This window comes from Pteropus vampyrus, unplaced genomic scaffold (genome assembly GCF_000151845.1).
Source record: "Pteropus vampyrus isolate Shadow unplaced genomic scaffold, Pvam_2.0 Scaffold18, whole genome shotgun sequence".
NCBI classification, from domain to species: Eukaryota; Metazoa; Chordata; class Mammalia; order Chiroptera; family Pteropodidae; genus Pteropus; species Pteropus vampyrus.
The window spans coordinates 8,516,892-8,540,176 of NW_011888799.1; the positions used below are offsets into that span (position 1 = coordinate 8,516,892).

Genomic DNA, 23,285 nt, shown 5'->3' on the forward strand with positions numbered 1-23,285 from the left:
CTGCTATGATGGATAGAAGGAAACTTAAAACATGATACCAGCCCCTCCTTGAGGGACTTAAAGGTCTCATGCAGAAGATTTCATAACTGATGTGTTCTGAAGATCATTGTATTTGAGCCAAAAACAAAAACCAAAAAAACCCCAAACTGGACTTTTAGAAGCAGCTCCTCCAATTTTAAATGGCCTCTTAGGCAAGTCATTTAAATGTGTCTGTCTTAGTTTCCTTATATAAAATGAAGAAGTCATATGTTCTGTGATTTTTTTTTTTTTAATGGGAAAGCCCTCACCAGTTGCAAAGTGTTGGAACTGTAGATTCCATAACTTGGTGAAATACTAAATGATGATGCCAGGCAACATGCACAATAGGTGCTGGGTGAGTCTGGAGGGGCTTTGGAGCGATGGATGGATCTGAGAGTGGAGGGGTGGGAGCGGGCAGCTTCCCAGGGGAGGGGGCTGAAGCTGCACCGGGAGCTGGCACAATCTGTCCATTCGGGAAGGTGGGGACAGCCTCTGTGAAACCAAAGGCTGGAGGCTAAAGGAACAAGGACGGCAGAAGGTAGATCAACCTGACAGAGGCCGATTAGTCATGGAGAAGTGTTGGGAGAGAATGCTGGGAAGAACCAAGGAAAAGACAGACAAAGGGAGACTGTGGATAAAGTTATTCCATAGGCGGTGGGAAGTATCAGGAGGTGTTCTGAGCAAGGGGAGGCACATAATGAAAGGATCATTTTAGGAAGAATAACCTTATGAGAATATAAAGGATAAGAGAGAGAGAGGGATGGAGGGAGGGAGGGAGGGAAGGAGGGAGAGAGGTGGAGAGCTGGAGAGAAAGAGAGAGAGAGAGAGAGAGAGAGAGAGAGAGAGAGAGAAAGAGTGCTGGAAGGATTGGGAGGGATAAAGACTGACCATTTGAAGAAAAAGGAAAATGCAGCTGGCAAGAGTGGGACCTGAACCAGGTGTGGGCTGTGAGATTGGACAAGAGAGCTTAGAGATAAGAGAGAGCACAGCGGGAGAATGCCCTCCCTGCCCTGGTGCCTGAATGACAATGTAGGCAGAAAGAGAAGGGAGCCGGAAACGTTTCAGTGCCTAGAAATGGAAGAACAAAGGAATTCAGGAGGGCAGCCAGACTAAGAGGAAAAATGACAGATACAATTTTCAACATATATTTTTAAATGACAATAGAATATTCAAGTGGAAATATCTAGAAGATAGAAGGATTCTTGGTACAGTATAATTTACATAAAGATTAACTGGAAGAACATGCTAAGCTCAGCAGGTAAGAAGGTAAAAGCAGACAATAAACACTCAGGGAGTGACCCCTGAGCTGTTCCACATGTAAAGCACAGGTGGTAGAGAGGAAACAGAAGAAAAGGCTGAAAAGAGCATGGTTCCTGATAGTGAATGATGCCTGGCATTAGTAATAGGCATTAAAACTGCACTTTAAAAAAAGGGCAGTTTTAATGGATCCCCTGCCCGGAATCCAGAGCTTTCACACTAAGGAACTCTAAAGATGGGAACGGAGCAGGGGAAATGGCCTGGATCCCACTCTCTGAAAACTCAGACTCTTGTCCTGAGGTCCTACTGGAGCACCCGAGGATGGCAGTACTAGAACTTCTAAAATGGCTAACTTCTGGATTTTAGATGTCCATGTCCATCTCTGTGCCAGACACTCTCAACCACATACCCAGTGTCCATTCCCTCCTCTTTTCCGTGCTAACCGAAACTCCCTGTCTAAGCAGTGAAGCCCTCGGCCCCAAATGAGACGCTGGCTTCTGAAGTCTCTCTTGTAAGTAGGGGTCTGGCCAACGAGGTGAGAGCAGGAGGCCCCTTGGAGCCATAGGAAGGCTCTCGCCCTCCCTCATGGAAGCCTCTCTGTTCCTGCAGCTAAACATATTTCTCACTAATACAGCATCTTTTACCTTTTCAGATCCACAGTGGTGACATTGAACACGACTCCTTTCAGCCAAAGTATCATAAAGAGACGCTGAGAGAAGGGACAGTTGCCAATGCTTTCCCCGTCAATTCCAGCCTAGAAAGAAAAGAACCAGAGTCCTGAGTCAGTGTGTGCATGTTAGCAGGGAGGAATACATCCTTGTAGTCCTAATGTCTATGCAGGACGATGCCTGGCACAGGCAATATGGGCTGAACTTAACTTGAGTTTCCAGCATGGCGATTATGTAGAGTCATAACTTTCTGGAACCACAGAACCCTAGCATCTCAGGGTAAAAAAGCCTTCGGTATCACACAGTGTAACATCAATGATACTGGACCGCCAACTGCTATACCCCCAAGTAATCATCTGGTCCGTGCACCAGTATCTCCACTAACTAATAATTTATATCCATCAAAGCAGTCCCAACAAATATAAATGCTTTTCTTTGGTATACCTAACCATAACATGTTCCTCTGTAGTTTACCCTCTTCCACCCTCTGGTCCTTACTCCATGAGTACAAATACTTCAGACTTTGATCCCATCTCCTATATCTCACTAGTCAGCAGACTGAAGACTTTAAATCAATACCCAACTTAATTCTGACTACTACTTGACCTTCGGTGTCAATAAACCATTCATTTCAAATTATCCTTTTACTGAATAAATACATATTGGCTATCAATTATGTGCAAGACACTAGAGAAAACAGGGGAATCAAAAATGCATTTACTCAGGGAGCTGATGATCTTCTGCGGGGGGCGGGGGGCGCTGGGACACAAGAATAATGATAGGAACACAAGACAGGAACACAAGAATAATGATAACAGGGCTTGGGTATTTTGGCTCATTACATTTCTCCTTCTCAGTACCCTCCTCAAAATGACATGTATTATGTTTTTGTTTTTATTTTTTTAACATCTGCAAGGCAAGTCTATCTTTACTTCTAAGTGGACTACAGAGACACAAATTTTATAAGAATTCATTTTCAACAAACACACAAACAAACAGAAAGGTCGAGTAACTGATCTTTTATTTCCACTGAGTGGTTTATTGTTCCTCGACAGAGTACTTACAAGGAGAAATCACCCACTCACTCTAGTTTGCTATTGGCTCCCCTGGAAACTGTGGCCTCATCTGGTGGCCCTGGCACTCAGCTTCACTGACAGAGAGGCTGGGGGAGGGGAGGCCCCCAGGCTTACTCATAAAGCTGTGAACAATCCAACCATCGTACTGGAATGAGGATTTGCTAAGTTTTTTTTTTCTTTTTTTTCTTTTTTCTTTCTTTCTTTCTTTCTTTTTTTTTTTTTTGAAAGAAAAGAAAAAAATGCATTCTCAAAGCTCAACACATTATTTCCCCCTTGAGGTTCGTTTTGCTCGGGCCTCCGAATAGAGAAGGAGTGATGCCTTCTTTCATACATGAGAGCCTAATTGTGTGCTTATTTCTGTCTTGCAAATCATTCCCAGCAGAGGCTCAGGTTTACAATGGAAAACTGGCGCCTGTGATGGTGTTGGTAGTAGGTAATTGCTATGAAATTACAGTTATTTTACCTCTCTCTTAACTACACCAAGAGCCCCATCCCTATTCAGTTCTCACTTTTCCTGCGTGCTAGAAACAGACGTACCTCTGAGTAGTTGAGACGCCATGGGCTCCGTTATACAAAATCTGAAAGGTGGGAGGGCACAATGTGGCCGCCACCCCTGCCGACAGAGCTAAAGTTACCGATAAAACCACACTCAGATAGGCAACTATTAATTTAATAAAGAAGTGCTCACTCAACAGGTACCTGGTTCTTGGTCCTTTAAGACATCATGACAAAGGAGCTTTTCCCCAGGGTCAGTTGTAATGTCAGTGACAAGCAGAGAATTAAAAAATGAAAAATTAAAAGCCACATTCACATACTAACATGTGTTTTACATCTGGTAGTAGCGGTGGTGATGGCAGGGGCAGGTGATAAAGGAATTGAAGAAGCTAGTAAAATATTGGAATCATTATTAGCTGGACAAAAAGAATCATATAATAATAATGTTAATAATACCAACTAATGTCTATATTGTCAGGCATTGTTCTAAGTGCTTTACATATATTATTAACTCATTCCCATGAGCAGTGAAATATCATCTCTTTTTTACAGAAGTGAAAACTGAAGCACGGAGAGGGGAAATAACTGGACTAAGGGTCCCAGGATTGAACCCAGGTGATGTGGTTTTGGACCCAGAGCCCGTAACTGCCATGCCCAGAGTTTAATCTGAAGCCCAGACAGGTAACATGTCCACTCATGGTCACAGAGCTGAGAGGCGATGATGCCATAACTGAGTGCATACATCCTACTCTTTAGTCCATGTGCATTCAGCCATGTCAGAGATGGAGAGGGTGGTGGCTTTCATAGTTCCCCATACTTCCCTTATTGCTGTAAATTATGATTCTAGGCCTAGTAAATAAAAATTGCCAAAGGAACAATAGAGATAATATGTGAGGATGCTATCATTTACCTTTACTGTCTTTGCATCCTTCTTTCAGCTTCTTTTCTATTCTATTCTATTCTATTCTATTCTATTCTATTCTATTCTATTCTATTCTATTCTATTGTGAAAAGATCACTTAACATGGCATCTACTCTCTGAACAAACATTTAGGTGTACGATACATTATTGTTGACTGTAAGTACAATGTGGTATAGCAGATCACCAGAGCTTATTCATCTTGCCTAAATGAAACTTTATGCCCATTGTTTAGCAAACTCATGGGTTTAACAGAGAGAGTTTGTGGCAATCCCTTGAAATATCAACCAAGAAGAATTAGGTGGGGCTCAATTTGACCACTGGCCCTGAAAAGTGTGAGGGAAAATCCAGACGGACTTTGGCCCAAAGAGGCTCCGAGCAATGGGGGCTGGAGATAGGCAAAAAAGTGGTGTACTAGGTTGAATTGTGTCCCCCTCAAATTCATGTCCACCTAGAACCTGTGAGAGTAATCTCACTTGGACATAGGGTCTTTACAGATGAAATCAAGTTTAAACGAGTCATATTGAATTAGGGCGGGCCCTAAATATGACTGATGTTTTTATAAGAAGGTGGAAATTTGGACACAGACAACAAGGGGCATGTTCACATGAAGACAGAGACAGAGACAGAGACAGAGATTGGAGTGATGTATCTACAAAGAAACACTAAGGATTGCTGGCAAATACCAGAAGCTAGAGAGACAAGAAAAGGATTTTTCTCTAGAGATTTTAGAGAGAGCATGGACTTGCTGATACCTTGATTTCAAACTTTCAGACTCCAGAACTTTGAGAGAATAAATTTCTGTTGTTATAAGCCACTCAGTTTATGGTAATATGTTATGGCAGCCCTAGGAAACTAATGTAAGCAGGAAAGGGTCAAAAGGAAAATGATGTATAGCTAATAACAAAATTCTCAAGTTCACAGTTCTGCTTTGCCATGGGCCTAAGGGGCATGCTAATAAATGCCAGCCAGCTACAACCTCACAGTACTTCCTATTCCCTAGATATAGTAAATGTATTTATTATAAGTTACACTGTTATACTCTGTTATATACTATGTTATACTATATTATATACTATAAGTCACAATAAAACAAACTATTCCGATAGCATACAATATTACATGTGATGATAATAATAGCATGATGTAATTATATAGGTTGTGTGATTATATAATATATATTATATGCTTGGTAAGTTACATTGTCTTGTATGAGACATTGCCTTTCATGTAATTTCTCCATCTATACAGTGAACTTATCTACCCTCAAAACATGGGCTATGTTTTATTGACTTTGCCTTCAGCAGCAACAAGCACAAGTGCCTGAAACTTAGTTGATGCTCAATGCCTCGTAGAGCAGATGCATGTTGAGGGGAAAGGTGATATCACTCTCTTTTTATGGCTTGAGTATCTCAAAATTCTGATGATGGCATTCTGAAGAGTGTCCTGAGGAAAAAGCAGATCATGGTTCTAGGTCTGTCTCTGCCTCTAATTTGTTGTATGACCTTCAGTAAGTCAGTTACCTCCCTCTCTTGACCTCAGTCATTGCATTTATGACTTCCTGCAATTTTGTGAATTCAAGCGGCTAATGGAGATTTATTTAGACAGCCTCAGAATCCTTGTATGACTTTAAAGATTGTTGAGGATCTCAAAGGGCTTTTTTATGTGGGTTATAGCTATCAATATTTGCTATATTATAAATTAAAGTTGCAAATATTTTAAATCTTTATTCATTTAAATATTATTATAATAATACATACATTACGTGTTAACATAAATAACATATTTTAATATAAAGGGACTGTACATTTTTAAAAGAAATTTAGTAAGTAAATTGGTTGGAGAACATGAAGAAATTCTGGCCTTACATGGAGATACAGTTGGAAAAGGGAGGAGTAATTTAATATCCTTTTCAGATAACTGTGGGTATTTTTCTTTAACACCATACCGAAACTCACAAGTGGTAGTATCTTAAAAGTTAACTGATAGGAGGAATTTGAAACTCTATCAATGACGTTCTTTTGTTCCACGAAAATCCATTCATCTAACTTGCACTTTGAATGGATCTTTTACCCCTGAATGATTTTGTGGCATCATAAATTCGTCATTTGGAAAATAATGTTTCACTGTGTTGTGGAGATCTAAATGCTGATACATTTCATTATGCAATATCAAAGTATCTCATTCAGCAGTATCACCACTAAGCTCACTAGAAAAGTTTTAAGTAAAAAGAGAAGCTGCCACGCTCACGGTGGCAGATATGTGTTTTCCAATACTCTAATTTTTCTTGAAAGCTTGTATTTTATCACTGGCAATAAATCAGTTGTTATCCTTGAAATGACAAGTTTATTTCACTGATCTTGCAGGAAATATCTGTCAAATACCAAGTCTGAAAACCCATAGTTTGCTCGTTTCTCTTTCAAGTGAAACCTGTGATCTGTGGAAGAAGCGGCTGGTTCAGCTCACAACTCAATCAGACATATGTTTTTCCTCAGACAACTACTGTACTTTGATGCAGCCAAAGAGCTTTCTGTGCATTTCCGATTTGATCAGGCAGAATGATTAAGGGACACATACTCTAGGGTTGAGACTTAGTTACATTATCTACTCTTCGCTGCTTCATCAAGGACATTCACAAATGAGACCAGCTCTTCTTTTTCTGCATGTGCATGACTCCTAGTACCCTTTATAACACTCCCTTGATTTGTGCTAAAACACCAGCAGCTTTACCCACAAAATGTCATCCCCAGAGAGAAATGATATTAGGTTGAAAATAGCCCTTGAGAGGATATTGGAGACCCCAGGAGTCCATGAAGAATATTTGGGAATTGTTGGTTGAAGACATTCCATGAAGAGACAAGTACATGGGGCTTCATCCCCAGACAATGAGGGGAAGCTGATAAACATCCAAAAGTCACTCGAAGGCACCAAAGCCCAGAAGAGGGAAAAACTATTCAGGGAAAATCTCAGAAGGAATAGCAGGAAACAAAGAGATGACATTTAAGTTTGACATAAGTTGTGTCACTTATCAATTTATTGTCTCTCGACTCCAAATGCACCCTTCAATAAATGCTCTGTGTGAATAAGAGATAATTCGTTTCGGCATTTCTAAGTGAGCATGAAGGTGGCTCCCCCAGAATAGAGCAGTGGAGGGCTGCTGCAAAAGGAACAGGTGCTCCTTCTGTTTCTGACATGGGCTGGGGGTCGGCAGTGTGTGAGGATATCCACAGTAGAGCCTGCCCAGCTACAGGCCCAGAATGTGAGCTCCCCCAGCACCCTGCAGCCTTGGCCTGGCAAAACTTCTCCACAGCCCACTTGACACAAAACCCAAAGCCTGCATACAGCCTGCCTATAGCCAGGGTGTCCATGCAGACCTGCCATTTACTCCACAAGCACCATGTGGCCTATAAGCCTCCTATTCCCGCTGATTCCTGGATCCCACTGCATGCCTACATCACCACTGCTGATCACCTGCTCCCCACCTAAATCTGGAAGGTGGCCTTTTGCTTGCCCAGCAACTCTGGACCAGCTCTAGCCTTGCCAAACCAATACACTTCTATGCTTTCTGCTGGGCTGACTATACCTTCTCCAGTGAGATTTTACCTTCTTCCAAGTTTGTCCTTAGGTGGCTATTCTTCAGCTCTAGGATATATCTATACAGAATTTCTTTATGTGTCTTGGTTACACTTTTCTCACAGTTAACACTTCTTTGTGTTAAACTTCTCCTACTTAAATTACTATGAAGTTTCTCTCTCCTGATTGGACCCAGACCACTATAGATGCTTAAATCTTTGATATTTCAAAATGCAAGATTTTTAGGCTCTTTGTTTGCTTCCTTTAAAAATCTGGCAAGTTTAAGTCTCGAATAAAGTACTAGAAAAAATAAACCTCAATTTTCTCCAGAAAGTTAATTAAGTCACCATTAATGTCATATTTCAACTTTTTGCTGCTTTCTCCTATGAAGCTTGTCCCCAGAGACTCAAATGATTAAACAATGTATTCAAGTTTACAGATAAAAATTTTGTAACAGTGGGGCTGGAACTGACCTCGGGGATGATACAGTCTAGCCTTTTCTTTTTGCAGTAAGGACATAGGCCCAGAAAGGTTAGACAACTTGCCCATGGTTGCACAGTTAGGTCTCATGGTGAAATCGAGGATCTAATTCCTGATTCCTGATTCTTAGTTTTCTGCTATGCTAGGTTTATTGTTATCATACAGAAAAGGGTGTCAAAGTGACAAAGGCCACAGGAAGAGAACTTCCCTTGGTTATAAAATGACTTATCTATATAGCACTAATCAACTCATATCGTGTGCAAGAGAAAGAATTTTTCTTTGTAGTGACAATATTTGGAGCTGCTGACTTTTTCTTATTAGTGTAACTCAAATAGTATTCCTTAATATGGTTTTTTAAATACCAAAGGGTCTGTGCTTCCAATAATTTGATTGGCAAGCCTTCCGTTAGCAGTGATGTGACTTGGTGGTTGCAGTCTGCTTGAAGATAGGAAGTTCTATACTTGAAGAACAACATTCTTTTTCTCATTCTTTTTCTAGTCCTAGGTGTAATATCTAACAACTAAATTCCATTGCACTAGAGGCAGGCTCGAGTCCTTGACTTCACAGAGTTTGGTGGTACAGTGTAAAGGGTGCAAAGTAGAGCCACGTGGACCTAGGTTCAAATCCCAACCCTGATATCAATAAGCTGTACGTGGCAGATTTTATTTTCACAAAGTAGCTAAAACTCCATATGCTCTCCAGAAGTAGGGTCTATATTTCCCTTATTCTTAAAATTGCACGGGGTTTTGTGGCTGCTTAGACAAACAGAAGAATGTAACACTGTGTAACTTCTGAGACCAGGTCATAAAAGGTGATATAGATTCTGCCTGGATATCTCTGTCTCTGTCTCTGTCTCTGTCTCTGTCTCTGTCTCTCTCCCTCCCTCACCCACCTTTTGGATGCTTATCCTTGGACTCCAGCACCATGTTGTGAGGAAGCCCAGAGCATATGAAGAGGAAATGGGTAGTGTTCTGGCTGACAGTCCCAGCTAAGTCTCAGCTGACAGGTGGCATCAATCACAAGACATGCAAATGAGTGAGACTTGAGATGATTCCAGTGCCCCCAGCCTTTAAGCTGTCCCAAATGACACCTAGTGAAGTAAAATGAGTCTTTCCCACCAAGCCTTGGCCCAACTTTAGGTTCATGAGCAAAATAAATGTTGTCATTGTTTAAAGCCACTAAGTTTCTTGTTTTTGGGGGGTGGGAGGGGGTGGTGATTTGTTACCCAGCAGATAATCCACACACACACTTAACCTCAGGTTCCTTATCTGCAAATTGAGAACGGGAATATCTATTTTGCAGGGTTATTTTACAACTGGATGATAATATGTTTAAAATGCATGGTGTTTGCTGTATCAATTTAGAGCTATTGTCGTTATGACCACAAATGCCAAACATTTAGGAAGAGCTAACTAAACATCCTTGTTCATGAAATCCTATGCCTCAGTAAAGAGTCAGTAGAGCTCTCTTTGATGGCATAGAAATTCTACAATACTTTGGTATTCAAGGTTTTATGTATGGAGCAATACATTCACTAGAGAAAGCAAACACAGGAAGAACTATAGTCATCTTCCATTGGCCAGAAAAAGTGTTCCTAAACTAGGGCAGTCTCATGTTGACCACAAAGGAAAACAGGTATGTGCATGTCTGTTCTCTGCAAGGCCACTGAGTTTCTGGGCAGAGCAACATTCTCCAACCAAATGTTGTTTTCAAGTGGTTCAGGAGCCACAGATGAGAAAGGTTTGGGTTCAAGGAGGATTAATAGCTAAAGCTGAGGTGTCAGGTTAGATTCCTGGCGATTTTTCTGTTAAAGCCCAGTGGAAGTTTTTATGTTCTCTCAATATCTGAGAACCTTTGTCACAGATATTTACAGGATCCTCGTGCTATTGTTTAGGTCCGATTATGACTCTCAATGCTTGGAGCAGGAAAGCTGAAAGCTGGAATTCTTCCACCTCAGATATGCACCAAAGCACAGGAAACCAGAAGAAGATACAAATCTATAGCCGCAAATAAACAGAACTTCCCACGTGGGTTTAATTTGAAGAAGATGTCTTCTTGCTTAAGCCTCCCCAGGGGAATACCAGTCCTCATGGAGGAAACATGCCTTCCACTTAATTAGGCCACTGTCAAAAGTTTTGCTTTTCTCTCTCGATATATTTTTATTTGTTATTTAAGATGCTATAGAAGTTGGTTCTGGCTTTTGATCATGAATCCTTTTCCCTTACATTCATGGAATGAGCCTGCAGTTTCTGTAATCTTCATATCGAACAAGGGTATCTTGACTTTGAGCGCGGCTCCTCCCACAAATGTTGGTGTTTGAGATCCTGCGATAGCAGAGATTCTTCAATTCTTACTCATCCTGCCCTCTGCTCTGGTCATCGGAATGTTGACTCTTGAATAGAGCATCTTAATATCATAAGTGGGTCTGGAACGACTTCAGAGAAATCACAAAATCTGTCATCTTGCCTCTCGTTTGGGCTCAGTAAGCTCTCATCTATCCAAACCTCCCAATTATGATAGATTAAAAGCTTATGCCCTAAAATCAAATCGCAGTCATGAGATTTATTATATAATGTCGCTTAAATCCAGGACTTTCTGGAAAACTTTTTGTAAAATTAGTACTTTGCAATATGTCAACCAAGTGTGTTTATAGAGCTTGAAAAGTCTCTTCTAACACTCATTTAAAAATGCCATGCTCAGGCCTCACTCTCAGATATTCTGATTTAATTTAGCTGGAGTAGGGTTCAGGCAAGTTTTTCTTTTCTTTTCGTTTACCTCAAAACTCTCGAGGGAATTCTAATGTCGAAGCAGGCCTGCCCACTTCTGACCCGGTGGTGTTCACAGTCAGTATGTACAACAATCGAATCTCCCAAGGAGTGTGTTAAAAAAGAAAACTAACAAAAGTGCTCCCTGAGCACACTCTAAACACAGAGTCAGAGTCTCAGGGAGATGTCCGACGTGCCCTCCTTGCTCTTTTTGTTCCTTATTTTCTTATCTGTACTAGCAACCCCTTTGGACCATGGCCCCCTCCTATTGCCCGCTCTCCATGGTTGGTCCTGGCGTGGAAGAAGTGCTCTGTTTTGAGTCATTCAGGGAATAGAGAGACAGTTTCAGGTAAAGGCTTGTGGAGAACCTCAAGTCAGCACAGCCACAGATGACACCGGAACTTCACTTGCCAACCTCCGCTTAAAGTTCTTGAACTCTGCAGGTAGGTCCTCCTCGAGAGTGACCGAGAGCAGTGTGACCAGGTCCATAAATCTCACCCGCTCAACTCAAGCTCTCATTTGGTCATACGTGCTCAGCCACATTTCCTCCCCCTAGGCCCTACCTTCTAGCCAGCAATAGCTAGAAACTTTGTTTCTTTTATAACGTGGGACCCCATTGAGTCCTATGTTTGGCTTTCCTAGCTGCGCGGAGCACTGGGAGGATTTACTTCCACCCTCAATCATAAGCAGTCAGTCGGCCACTTGGGCAGGGTGGGTCCTTACAGCAGGACAAGCATCTTCATTGAGGGCCTGCTCCGTGCCAGAGCATGGGTGTGCAGTGATGAATGAGACTGGTCTGTCTTCTTGAGAAGCTGGCCCGCATGGAGGCAGTAAAAGGTAAAGAGATGGTATGCAGGTCAAAAGTAAAGTGCAATAATGATAGAGCATAGGTGGGAGTGTGAAGGAGCCCACCCAAGCACTGGTCTAGAGGCTTGGTTACACAATGTGGGCTGTGTATAAGCAGTTGATCTTGTCCATTGTGCTGCATCAGAGAAACGCACACAGGAATTCTCCAGTTCTCTTTCTTCCTCCAGTCTAAAGATGCCAGCCCAATCCTCGTCGAACTATTTTCTAGGGACCCTTGTGTCCCCTTTGTCTGCTATTCCTATCATCACCGGTCTCTAATCCCTTGGCCAACCTTGGCCAACCTTGGCCAACATGGCATCTTCTCCACTTCCATTTCTGAAAGCCAAGTCTGAAAGCATTCACATTTAAGTGTGAATTCTGGGTAATTGTTTAACATTGATTGTGGACCAGATGTAAGTAGAGTGTATGAAGCTCCAGTGGTGGGTTTCGGGCAGCTGCCGGAAAGTGAGTGGGGAACTGGGAAAGCAGGAGGAAGGGCAACGGTAGCTTCCTGTAGTCTTGAAACCAGACAGTGGCCTTTACCTATTACATCTTATGTGAGAGTCAGTCAATTCTTACCACTGCTACTCACAAGGACGGGGCTTCTACAATGGGTTTCCAGGCCAAAGTGCAGCATTTCTTACTCCAAGGTTGCTTTAATTTCCACGTAAAATTCTCCATTTAAAATTACTTCTCTACTTAAAATTACTGGTTGGAAGCAAGACTTAAAGACAAAAGCAACATATTTCTTTTTAATTAATTTGTAGGTGGAAGATTATAGGAATGTTTAACTTTGCCTTTAATATGAGCACTGTGAATTTAGGATAGTTATGTTTCCCTATGTGCATGCAGTAAGACCTTAGCCGGAATGTTTGGAAGAGCAGGATGTTTGGGTGAATTGAGTCCCCTGGGTAACCTTTTAAACAAAAGAGTTCAGTGTAACAAAAAGCAAAGGCTTAGGAGTCCTGCATTCCAAAACTGGTTTTGGCACAAAGAACTACATGGTCTCAGGCAAGCGATTTCCCCCTTCTTGGGCCTTAGTTTTGTTATTTATTAAAGTGGATAAATCAAAAGAGATGATCTTGAAAGATACTCTATTCCTACAATGTGATTGGGAGAAGGTGAATATCACTGCATCTTTTATTTGCAGCTGAGAATTCCAGCGGCTGAACAGAGACTGTGCGAGCTAGACAGCCCTCGGCTCCCATCACTACATTTGGCTCATGGCACAGGCTCCATAAATGTTCGTTGAGAAAATGAAAGAGCTTACAGACTGGCATGCTACCCCAAAAGGCAAGCAGGTGGACCTGTGGGACAGAGGCTAGCTGCAGGTTGGAGGGGCAATGAAGACATAAAGCAAACGTCCCCTGTAACCACCTTTCAGGCTCCTTCAGTGCTTTCCTTTAACCCATTTCCATAGTATTCCCAGCACATTACTTTAAAAAGCAGTTAAAGAAGCATCTCTTTTGGAAAGCTGCCCCACTCAACCCCCACCCAGATCCCTCAAGCCTCACCCAACCCCCTCATTTTTCAACACGGCCAGCTGAGGTACAAAGAGTTTAGATGACTTGTCCAATACACAGACAATTGGTGGGAGTGGAGTTTGCAGCCAAATGAAGATGGTTGACATTTCAGTCAAAATCATCAGTGTAAGTAATTTAGATATAATCACAGAAGCTTTGAGAACTGAATCCTTTCACAAGTCATCTTTAGAGAAGTTCCTGTTAAGCTTTGCTTACCTGTAATTTTTCTCACTAAAAGAGTAAAATCCTGAAGACGCAGAAAGAAAAAACCTGATTTTTGTAGGGTATAAATTCTAACCAAAGTTTATTCTACTTTGATGTGGAGGATTCACTCAAGGTAAAGACAAGAAGCCAGACTCACACTGAAGCTCCTGAGCCCCCAGGGGGAAGATGGAAGAAAAGATGTGTAGCTAAAGCCTTCCTCTCCACACTCCTCCTTCTCCTCCCCATCTGGAGACTGGGAAGATTAAGGGAGGCGACACAAATTAAGACAGGAGCACAGTACCTGGTGGACAGTAAGCACTCAGCACATCAGCTGTCTTCATTGTCACTCTGCCCTCTGAGTCCAGCCTTCCTTTCCTTCTCACACCCTCAACCATTACACTAAAGGTCACAGGCCTGGTGAAAGTCTCTGTGCCACCATGCAATAGGGAAACGTTCCACCAACCAAGTGCCTTCTGTCACGTGAGCCCACCCAACTAATTTCTTTCGAGCTCCTTTAGAACTTACTGTAAAGATCGCGGTCCCAGACAATTACATCTTCTGCTTTACAGGGGACTTTTTAAAAACAGCCTCACAGCTACAGACACAGAAACTGAGCCAGGTTTTCTGTCAAGGAGACCCGATTTCATTTTTTTCTGCCTTGAAAAAAACTTAATCTGAACTCGCTCCCCACTGAGTTATATGTTTAAGCTCAGGCCAAGCTATAATTGAAAAGGAGTCTGTCTTTTGTAGTCCCTTAGGCCTAAAGGGGAAATGGAAAGCTTTTCCAAATGGCACAGTAAGGCAGGAAGTATTCTATTTATTGTACTTCCATAAAAAAATAAACTTACACCAGTAATTATACCACACACACAATAGTCTCAGCCATCACCCAGGAAGCCACAACCTGAGATGGAGTCAGTGTTTCTCTACAGAAGGGAAACACTTACCATATTTTCTTTTCACAAGATCTAGAATTACCAGAGACAGATTGCCCACCCTTCTCTCTGCCTGACCAGTGGGGGTCAGAAGATCTTCATTCTGGTCTCAGATGTTCTGCAAAATAAATACGTACTTGAGCAGGTAATTGCCACAGTGTGACCTTCTGCATCCTTGCCTGTAAAATAAAGGGATGACTGGATAATGTCTAACTCTGAATCCTCTGCTTCTCTCCATGCTCATTTGTTCAGCATTATTAATCGGACACGAAGAAGTTAGAAATGACCCTTGCTTTTGAACAGTGATAATATAAATTCTCCACTTAATGCCTCAGAGAAAAACTGAAAGTGGTCATTATAAAGTTATACACTATCCCCCAAATAACCCCCAAATAAGGGGACTCCAAAATAAGTAATGTGCAAGAATTGTTCTCTACTGGATCTTTTCTGTAAGTCTCAGAATTTGGTGAGATTCTTGTGAGATACTCAAATTTACAAGTATCAAAGTAGGTTTTGGTATCCGCATCCTAGTCCTGGGGACCCGTAATACAGAGAGGGTCTCTCAAATCAGCCATTTGGTATATCAAAGGATAGGAAGATGTGTTTCCAGCTCAAGAGATTGCTCCATCTCTAGCTTTGGGGTAGAAGTTTCATGTCACTGTATACAGTCATCAAAGCATATCACTTGTATCTCTTTTTAGTTTGAAGGTACCAAATAGAAAATTGCGTTTGTTTGTTAAAATTTGTACTAGGGTCGTGTCCTTCAAACCCCAACCCCCAGTGAACTGTTTCTAGCATTTTCAGCCAGGACAAGCCAATCACAATAGCTTCCCTTACTTGTAAGACCTGTCTAAGGAAGGAAGCCTGCTATTGTTGGGCTATGTTTAGAATAGATGAAGCTAAGCAATGGCCTTCAAGCATTAATAGCAGACAGACTTCTAGATGCTATCTAAAGTTTAGGATCATTCCCTCCAAATGATCTCTGATGGAGGCTCAGGAATGGCAAAGCCATTTCAATTGGTGCTTTTCATCTCCCAACTATTGGGAGCACATGTAGAAAATTCTGAAGTCTCAACCAGGATCAGTGGGAAAGAATGTCACTGTCATTTGGTGATGTTTTATTTGTCATGCTAACCTTAGATGGAATTCTGCAGACACTTTCACAGAGAGCAGAGGACTGATGAAGAGGTCAAAGAAATGGGGCGAAGCTAAAATGAGAAGCATAATTTTACCCTATGTTCTCCCAATTTGCTCTTATCACACCTTTATTTAACAGAATTTCTTTCTACTAAGTGATAAACAGATCCTGTTTTAGTTTTCTCTTCTCAGTCCTATAATATGATTCAAGGCCAGATACATCATTCTAGTTGTTCAAAATGTAGCCTGCGAGCATAGGCCACAGCCTCAGAGATGTACCGCGGGGCTAAAGGAAAACAAAGCCTCAGAAACAAATTTATATCAGTGGAGTAGGTGATTATCAACTAGTTTTGAGCACGGCATTTCTTCCCCCAATCTTTTCGCCCACAAGGGAAATAAAGATGACCGGAACTGGCCTCCAAGGTCTCTCCTTCATCTAACTGGGAATCATAACAGCTGCCATTGGCATCACAAGTTCTCTGTGAGGCTCAAAGGAGAAAATGCACAGGCAAGTGCCCTGAAATAAGGGGCACAATAATAACACTACCACCCCCACATCCAGTCATTCTTTATGAGTGGATTGAAATTATAGCTGGAATACCGTGTCCTACAGCTTTACAGTCCTCTTAGTAAAATATACATGAGCCCAACCCTTTTTATCTCTCCTCCAGAATTTCCAGCAATAGCCCTACAAAGAACAATTTTCTTGATAGAAGGAAATTCTAGGTTGTCTACAGCCTTGCTACTCAAAGTAGGTCAACAGACCAACAAAATCAGCATCTCTTCGGAGCTTCATAGAAGTGCGGATCCTCACGCCCTGCCCCAGACTTAACTGAATCACAACCTGCATTTTAACAAGATCTCTAGGTAATTCATGCCTATTAGTGTTTGAGAAGGCTGGTCTTCAGAACCTTTGTAAGACAAAGGTCCCATACAGCAGTAATGCAGACCTTTATCATCTACATACTAGATCAGTGATGTCCAGTTTTTCTTTTTCAGTACATCTTTGCACACCTGGATTTCATATTATTTCTATTTAGAGAAAAATCTCTACCCTTGAACATAGTAATCTGGCCCTGCTGCATTCTAAAAATGTCAGTGAATCTCAGCCAATTTTCATACCTTGTGCGGAGGAGGAGCCAGTTTGCAAATAAGAATGGCAGCCTGGTGCTGAAAGTAAACACTGAAGCTGAAACCGGAGCCGGGGTTAAATTATTTATTGAAATTCCATGATGTGGCTTGTCCATTAGGAGCCAGCAGAGCCCAGAGTCATCGAATATAGCAATCCTGTGCAGGCCCCACCCTCTGTCCTCTGAAGTCACCTGACTCTTTGCCTGTGGGACCAGTCGGATGTTGGACCCTTGCCTGAGAGGTTAAGTTGTGGAAACCTGATGTGCTGTGGTTAGTGAACAGGGCTCTCTGGAGGTGCCACACCGAAGGTTCCCAGTGCCCATCGCTGAGCAGTGTGGTGGCTTGGCGAGATACCTACCTGCAACCTCCAGTTCATAGAAAGCCTGCATTGAAAGTTACAGTAAAACAAGAAAAAGAATATGTTGTAGCTAACTCTTTAGGGAGGAAAAAAACATTCTCTGCCTCAGGGTTTCTATTTGTATAATGGAGAGAAAAGGTTTCTTTGCTGACCAACATGCCAATGTATATAAAATGAATTAAACTCTGCTGATAAGCTGTTCTTTTATAATCACTAATATTTGACCCTCAAAAGTAAAATACTATATACAGCATGTTCATTAATAGCAGAATGGTTGATTATAGTATGATATAATATATGATTATAGTATGAATAATATATAGCTATTAAAAAGAGTGAGTTGGATTCTTATATATTGTTCTGGAAAGAGTGTCATCGTAAAAAAAAGGCAAGTCACAAAGTAATGTGAATAGTATGATATCTTTTTAAATTTAAAAACATTATAATTTTATCCTTTATTGGATTAAATCTAGCGATTCTCAGTTTTAATGATCATTCCAGACTCTGTTGAAATAGATGATGGACATTGTAATAGCTCAGACCTGAGTTTTCCTAAAATGACTAGGACAGATAATAGGCAGCTAGTAAGAAAAACAGTAACAAAAACAAAAGGGTATTGTTGATTATCTCTAGGAGTGGATCTTACTGCATGCCATGTGTATGCAAGGTGCAAATTGTGTTGCCATATTTATTTTACTTTTCATGCTGCAAGGGCAGCGTAGGTCAAATAGATCTGCCTGCATAGCAAAAGAGGAACTTACTTCCTTTTAGAGTTTTGTCTTTTTCAAAGAAACCATGTTCAAGCTATATGATGATTTATAAATACATAAATGAGTAATATATAAATATTTTGTTTGTTTGTTTGCTTGTTTGTTTGTTTATTTATATTATGCAACATTGGTTAATGAAATCCAGTAAGTTTCAAGTGTACAATGCAACAGTAAGGCATACACACGCAAATATCATTGTGTTCTCTGCCCATAGTTAGATTTCTTTCTTTAAATATTTATTTTAAATAAATATTGGTGTCTACGGCCATGCCACCCTGAACAAGTCCAATCCCATCTGATTTCAGAAGCTAAGCATGGTCGAGCCTGGTTAGTAGATGGTTGAGAGACCACCTAGGAAGACCAGGTGCTGTAGGCGTAAAAAAATAAAAAACAAAGGATTTGTTGTAAGCTGACAAGGTCCTTGCAATCTGTGAGGTCAACCAAGGGTTGCCGTAAATGAATGAATGAATGAATGAATGAATGAATGAATGAATATTGGGTGATTGCTCCCATTCTATCCTTTAATAACATGGATCATAGCAACTTCTCTATTCTTCATTTTTGGCCCTTTTTGGTCTTTCGGATTTGCATCCCTCTTCCCTACGACAGCACTTCAGGCTTCTTATAGTGAACTAGAAACCTCGTTTTCATCAAATGCCACTGCAAGCTTTAGGGACAGGCACATTGTAATTATGATGACTGCATGCTGAATGAATCAAAATGGTTCTGTGACTTTTTAGGGAAGACTATGTTCTCGTAGCCATCCCAGCAAACTCTTCCAGATCTGCAGTCCAGCCAACTTCCCTCTGTCATTTGTAAAAATGAAAATAGTGGACAGATATGCTGGAACATCCTAAATTGTTTCTTTGGTCCTTTGGGACCCATACTCAGAACCCTCCAATGACCTTTCACTGATAATAGGGTAAAATCCAACCTCCTTGGGCTGCCTGCCCGGGCTCTCACTCTCTCTTCCTGGTTTTATCAATATTCCCCGTTCACCACCTCCCCCTTTGCCTCCCCACGCCTCCAAGCAAACGGCTTGCCCGTCACCTCTGTCAGAGCTCCATTTGCTATATTTGTATTTTTATCTGTACTCCTTCTCTCTTCTGGATTGCATTTCTCCTACATCTCTGTTTTCAAATACCAACTCCCTGGCAGGGCTTTTTCACCCGCTCTCGTTAGAATTATTCTGTGGGTAGTTCACTTCATTCATTCACTAGAGAAATATTAGGCACCGAGAATGTGCTAGGTACTGTTCTAGGTGCAAAGAAAGTCCAATGAGTCTCCAGTCAACATCTTTCCGTGTGCCTCGCTATGGCACTGATGTTCTCTGGAAGATGCAGGGCATGAAAAGGCAAAGTACAGTATCGGGTAAGCCCCTGTGCTTTACAATCTTATTGGACTTTGCCACTTACTAGCTTTGTAATCTTGGGAAAGTTTCCTGGCCTTGGTTTGCTCAACTGTGAAGTGGGAATGCAATGTGGTACTTCATAAAGATGTGGCAAAGGTTAAATGAAATAGTTCATGTAAAGCATCTTTGGATAGTTTGTGGTATGAAGTAAGAGCTCAATAAATATTACCTATGTTATGATCCTGTATCTGGCCTGACGTGCCTGTCAGTGCTGTCTGTCCTGGCAGTGCCTTCTTTTCTCTCTGTGCTGTCCACGTTATAGGTACACCGTGTTGCCCTCCTCATTACTGTGTGACAAAATAGTCCTCTCTCTGACTGGGATTAGTTAATAAAGGGTGGTTCTTGAGAAGTTGTTAGATATTTTCAAATAAAGATATAAATGGAAGTTCTTAAATATTTTAAATATGTTAATGAAAGTCTATGGAAATTCTAGAAAGTATTCATTCAACAATATTTATTGAGAACTTCTAGAACAGTGTTTCTCAAATGTTAGCATGTCTCAGAACCAGCTGAAAGGCCTGTTTAAACGTAATAGGTCTGGGGTGGAACCCAAGTTTTCAGGTGATGCTTTTGGTATGGGAGCCACACTTTCAAAAGCTCTGCACTGGGTGCCAGAGATAGAAGATAATATGAGAGGGCTGTGGGTCAGGCTCCAAAAGAGCCAATAGCCAGGGTCTGAGGAAAACACACACCTGAATGGGACAAACCCTGAACGAGGTTAGACAACCCATATCTTAGCCCTGGGTCTAGCCTTCATTGGAATATGTCCTTGGATGAGTCACTTATCTCCGTTGAGCCTTGGTGTCCTTATTCATAAAGTTAGTTGAAGAACATTCCCTTCATACTTCACAGTGCTGTGAGGACCCAGGACAAATGTAAAGTGTTATATGTACTGACTGGAGATTGAACTTAAGAGTCAGAGGAGAGCACATACTTTTTCCTTTGCCATTCCAAAGTGACCCCTTAAATGAAAGAGAGACCCTCTAAGCAAGTCACATTCTTTCCCAGTTCAGTGAAGTATTACTTAGTATCTTAAAGACCCAGCCTCTTGAATAGTAAAACCATTTTGAATTGTAAAACCGTTTTGAATCAAGAGCCTCTCTCTGAAAAGTGATGTTCAGGGAAGATCCATTAAGGGCTATGTGCACTCCATTTACCCTTCTGGATTTCTGTCTTGTTTTGAATCACTTCAGGCCACCAATAGTTAAATACTCCTACCACATAAGATCAGCACGTGTGAAAATCACCCTCACTAAATTACAGTTTAGTGTCCTGCCCTCAGTTTTTATCAACTTTCAATAGACGAAATCATCGTACACGTTTTCTACTGCATTTGCTATTTTTTTAAAAAGATTAACATTGTTCCTTTTATTCCTGTATTCCCCACATACTCCACATAAAACACTTTGTGAGAAGTGGCCTCATAATTCAGTGCCCCATGTAAAAGGAGACTTAATGTGAAGGGAAAATGCTAGTGATAAAATGTGAACAAAACACGCTGCAAAATGTGTGGGCTATAAGATCCCAATATTAAAAAAAAAGAGAAGAAAGAAAAGAAAAGAAAAAAGACAAGACAAAACAAGACAAGACAAGAAAAAATACCAGAAAGGAAGGAAGGAAGGAAGGAAGGAAGGAAGGAAGGAAGAAACCAAAATGCTATTGTTATCTTCGGGAGGTAGATTATGAGAGATATTCTTTATACTTATCTGTTACAAATTTTCTACTGAGAGCATGAATTATTTTCATAAATGGAAAACAAATAACATTTTTTTTATTTCCTCCAAGAAATTAGATGACTTCTTTCACTCTCAGATTTTCTGTAACTCTGATTGTGTTTTACTTTACTTTCCCCTCACCTTCCAAGAAGCTCAAAATTATATTTGAAGTACACTCTCAATAGTTACGTTGACCATTATCACAAGTTCTCAGAGTCCTTATTTCCATTTTCTATTTTATTGCAATTTCCTATTATATGTGTTTCCTTCTTAGACAAGTAGATCCTTCTTGTCCTATATAATTTCTAAAATTTTTAAACACTATGAACTTTACAGAAACTCAACAGGGGGCCGCAAGTAAGTTAAATTTTTAATTTAAAAAATTAAAAAATGTAACTTTTAAGCACTTGAAAAAGAAATACCATTTTGCAAAGGCTTATAATTTATAACTGGGAAAAAGCTTAATCAGTGGGCAAATCTGATTCAATGTTTGGCCAAGACCACAATGTGTATCGCATTCTTTTTGTGTAAGCAATCGATACTCGGATGAGATACAATGAGGGCTCCACTGATGTGGAGCGTGGCGTCAGAAAAACTGTATTTCCTCATCGCTGTTCAGCTCTGGTGGGCATCAGCTAAGAGGGCCAGTGTGAATGAAGACTCAGTATCTGATGGACTACAGAAAGTAGTCGAGGATGGCTGAGGCTTTGATCTTAGGGCACTGGAAGATGACAAAGGTAATGTGAGAAATAGGAAATGTAAGGGAGACTGGCTTTGGGGGAAAGTTTTGATATGAGATGAGGTACAACGAGCAGTTTGGAACAGTGAAAGAATGTAGGATCGCAAACCTCACAGGGCTCTTGTCCTTGTCCCAGTCTCACTCTATCAGTTTGGGTGACTTGGAATAAATCCCTCCCTGGGACTCAGTTTCCTTATGAGTTAAACTAATTCATCTCTAAGGCTTTTCCAGTTCTTTCATGAGTCTTTGAATGAATCTATGACTATATGTATGTATGTATGTATGTATGTACGTACGTACGTACGTACGTACGTAGGCACGCACGCACACGCGTGCGCGCACACACACACACACACACACACACACACACACACACACACTCTCCACAACTGAGGAATGATTTCGCACAAGGAGATAGACTTGGGTCAACTCTGTCTCAGGTTGCACGGCTGAATAGATGAGTGGTTTTAATAAGGGACATTTAAGAAGTCAATGATTAGCTTTTAGTACTGACTGACACTTTTATCTCTTGTCTGAGAGTTAGTCTAAATGACAAGTAATTAGAGTTTGTAAGAACTGAAAAGAATAGCCATAAATCCAGAAATAGAATAAGCCTTGGTAAAAGGGAGAAATGATTCGATCGTAAGGTGAATTACTGAGGCTGGTTGCCTAGTTTTATGGGCTGCGCTGGGAAATGGAGGAAAATGAAATACCAATAAAATAGAAGAGCTGAGCTTCCTTGTGGCATATATTCACTGAGAGCCCATAATTCTCAATAAATATGTTAAGTCCTCAGACCTCTATCCAGAGACTTTTTCACAGCCTGATCTCACCCAATCTGAAGTCCATGTAGCCACACAAGAAGGGATGCGTTGTGGGAGCAACCGCTGAGTAGGGTTTTGTTAATGTTCTTACTAGGAAGCCATAAAAATCCATACCTTTTGGGAAGAGGTGTGTACAGTCATGCACAGAGCCACGTAAGTGCCATTGAAAGAGTAATGCCCTTACAATTCTGAATGGGGGTTGGGGTTGAGTAAACGATATTGAGACAGAGATCTTGCACATCACATACCATCATGGGTAGGATCCACCACAGCCTGCTGGAAGAGTGAGCATGGCATTCCACAGAGCTCAGCTGGGGCCTAACCGGCACCTATGCATCTTGGCTTAGCCCAGGAGTTGTGAGTGTGTGGGGAGAAAAAAGGATGAAGAGTCACATGGAACTATTAGGTATGGTGCAAGAAAGCAACAGTTAGGTCCAGATA

General features: G+C 41.2%; 1 protein-coding gene across 2 annotated transcripts in view; it reads right to left on the minus strand.

Moving 5' to 3' along the window:
• Positions 1-23,285, minus strand: part of CLIC5 (chloride intracellular channel 5) — a 161,626-nt gene that overhangs the window by 45,732 nt on the left and 92,609 nt on the right. For both annotated transcript variants that reach the window (XM_011354766.2, XM_011354767.2), the window contains exon 2: positions 1,920-2,029. In XM_011354766.2, the coding sequence (XP_011353068.1) occupies positions 1,920-2,029 (110 nt within the window). The remainder of the gene's footprint in view (positions 1-1,919; positions 2,030-23,285) is intronic.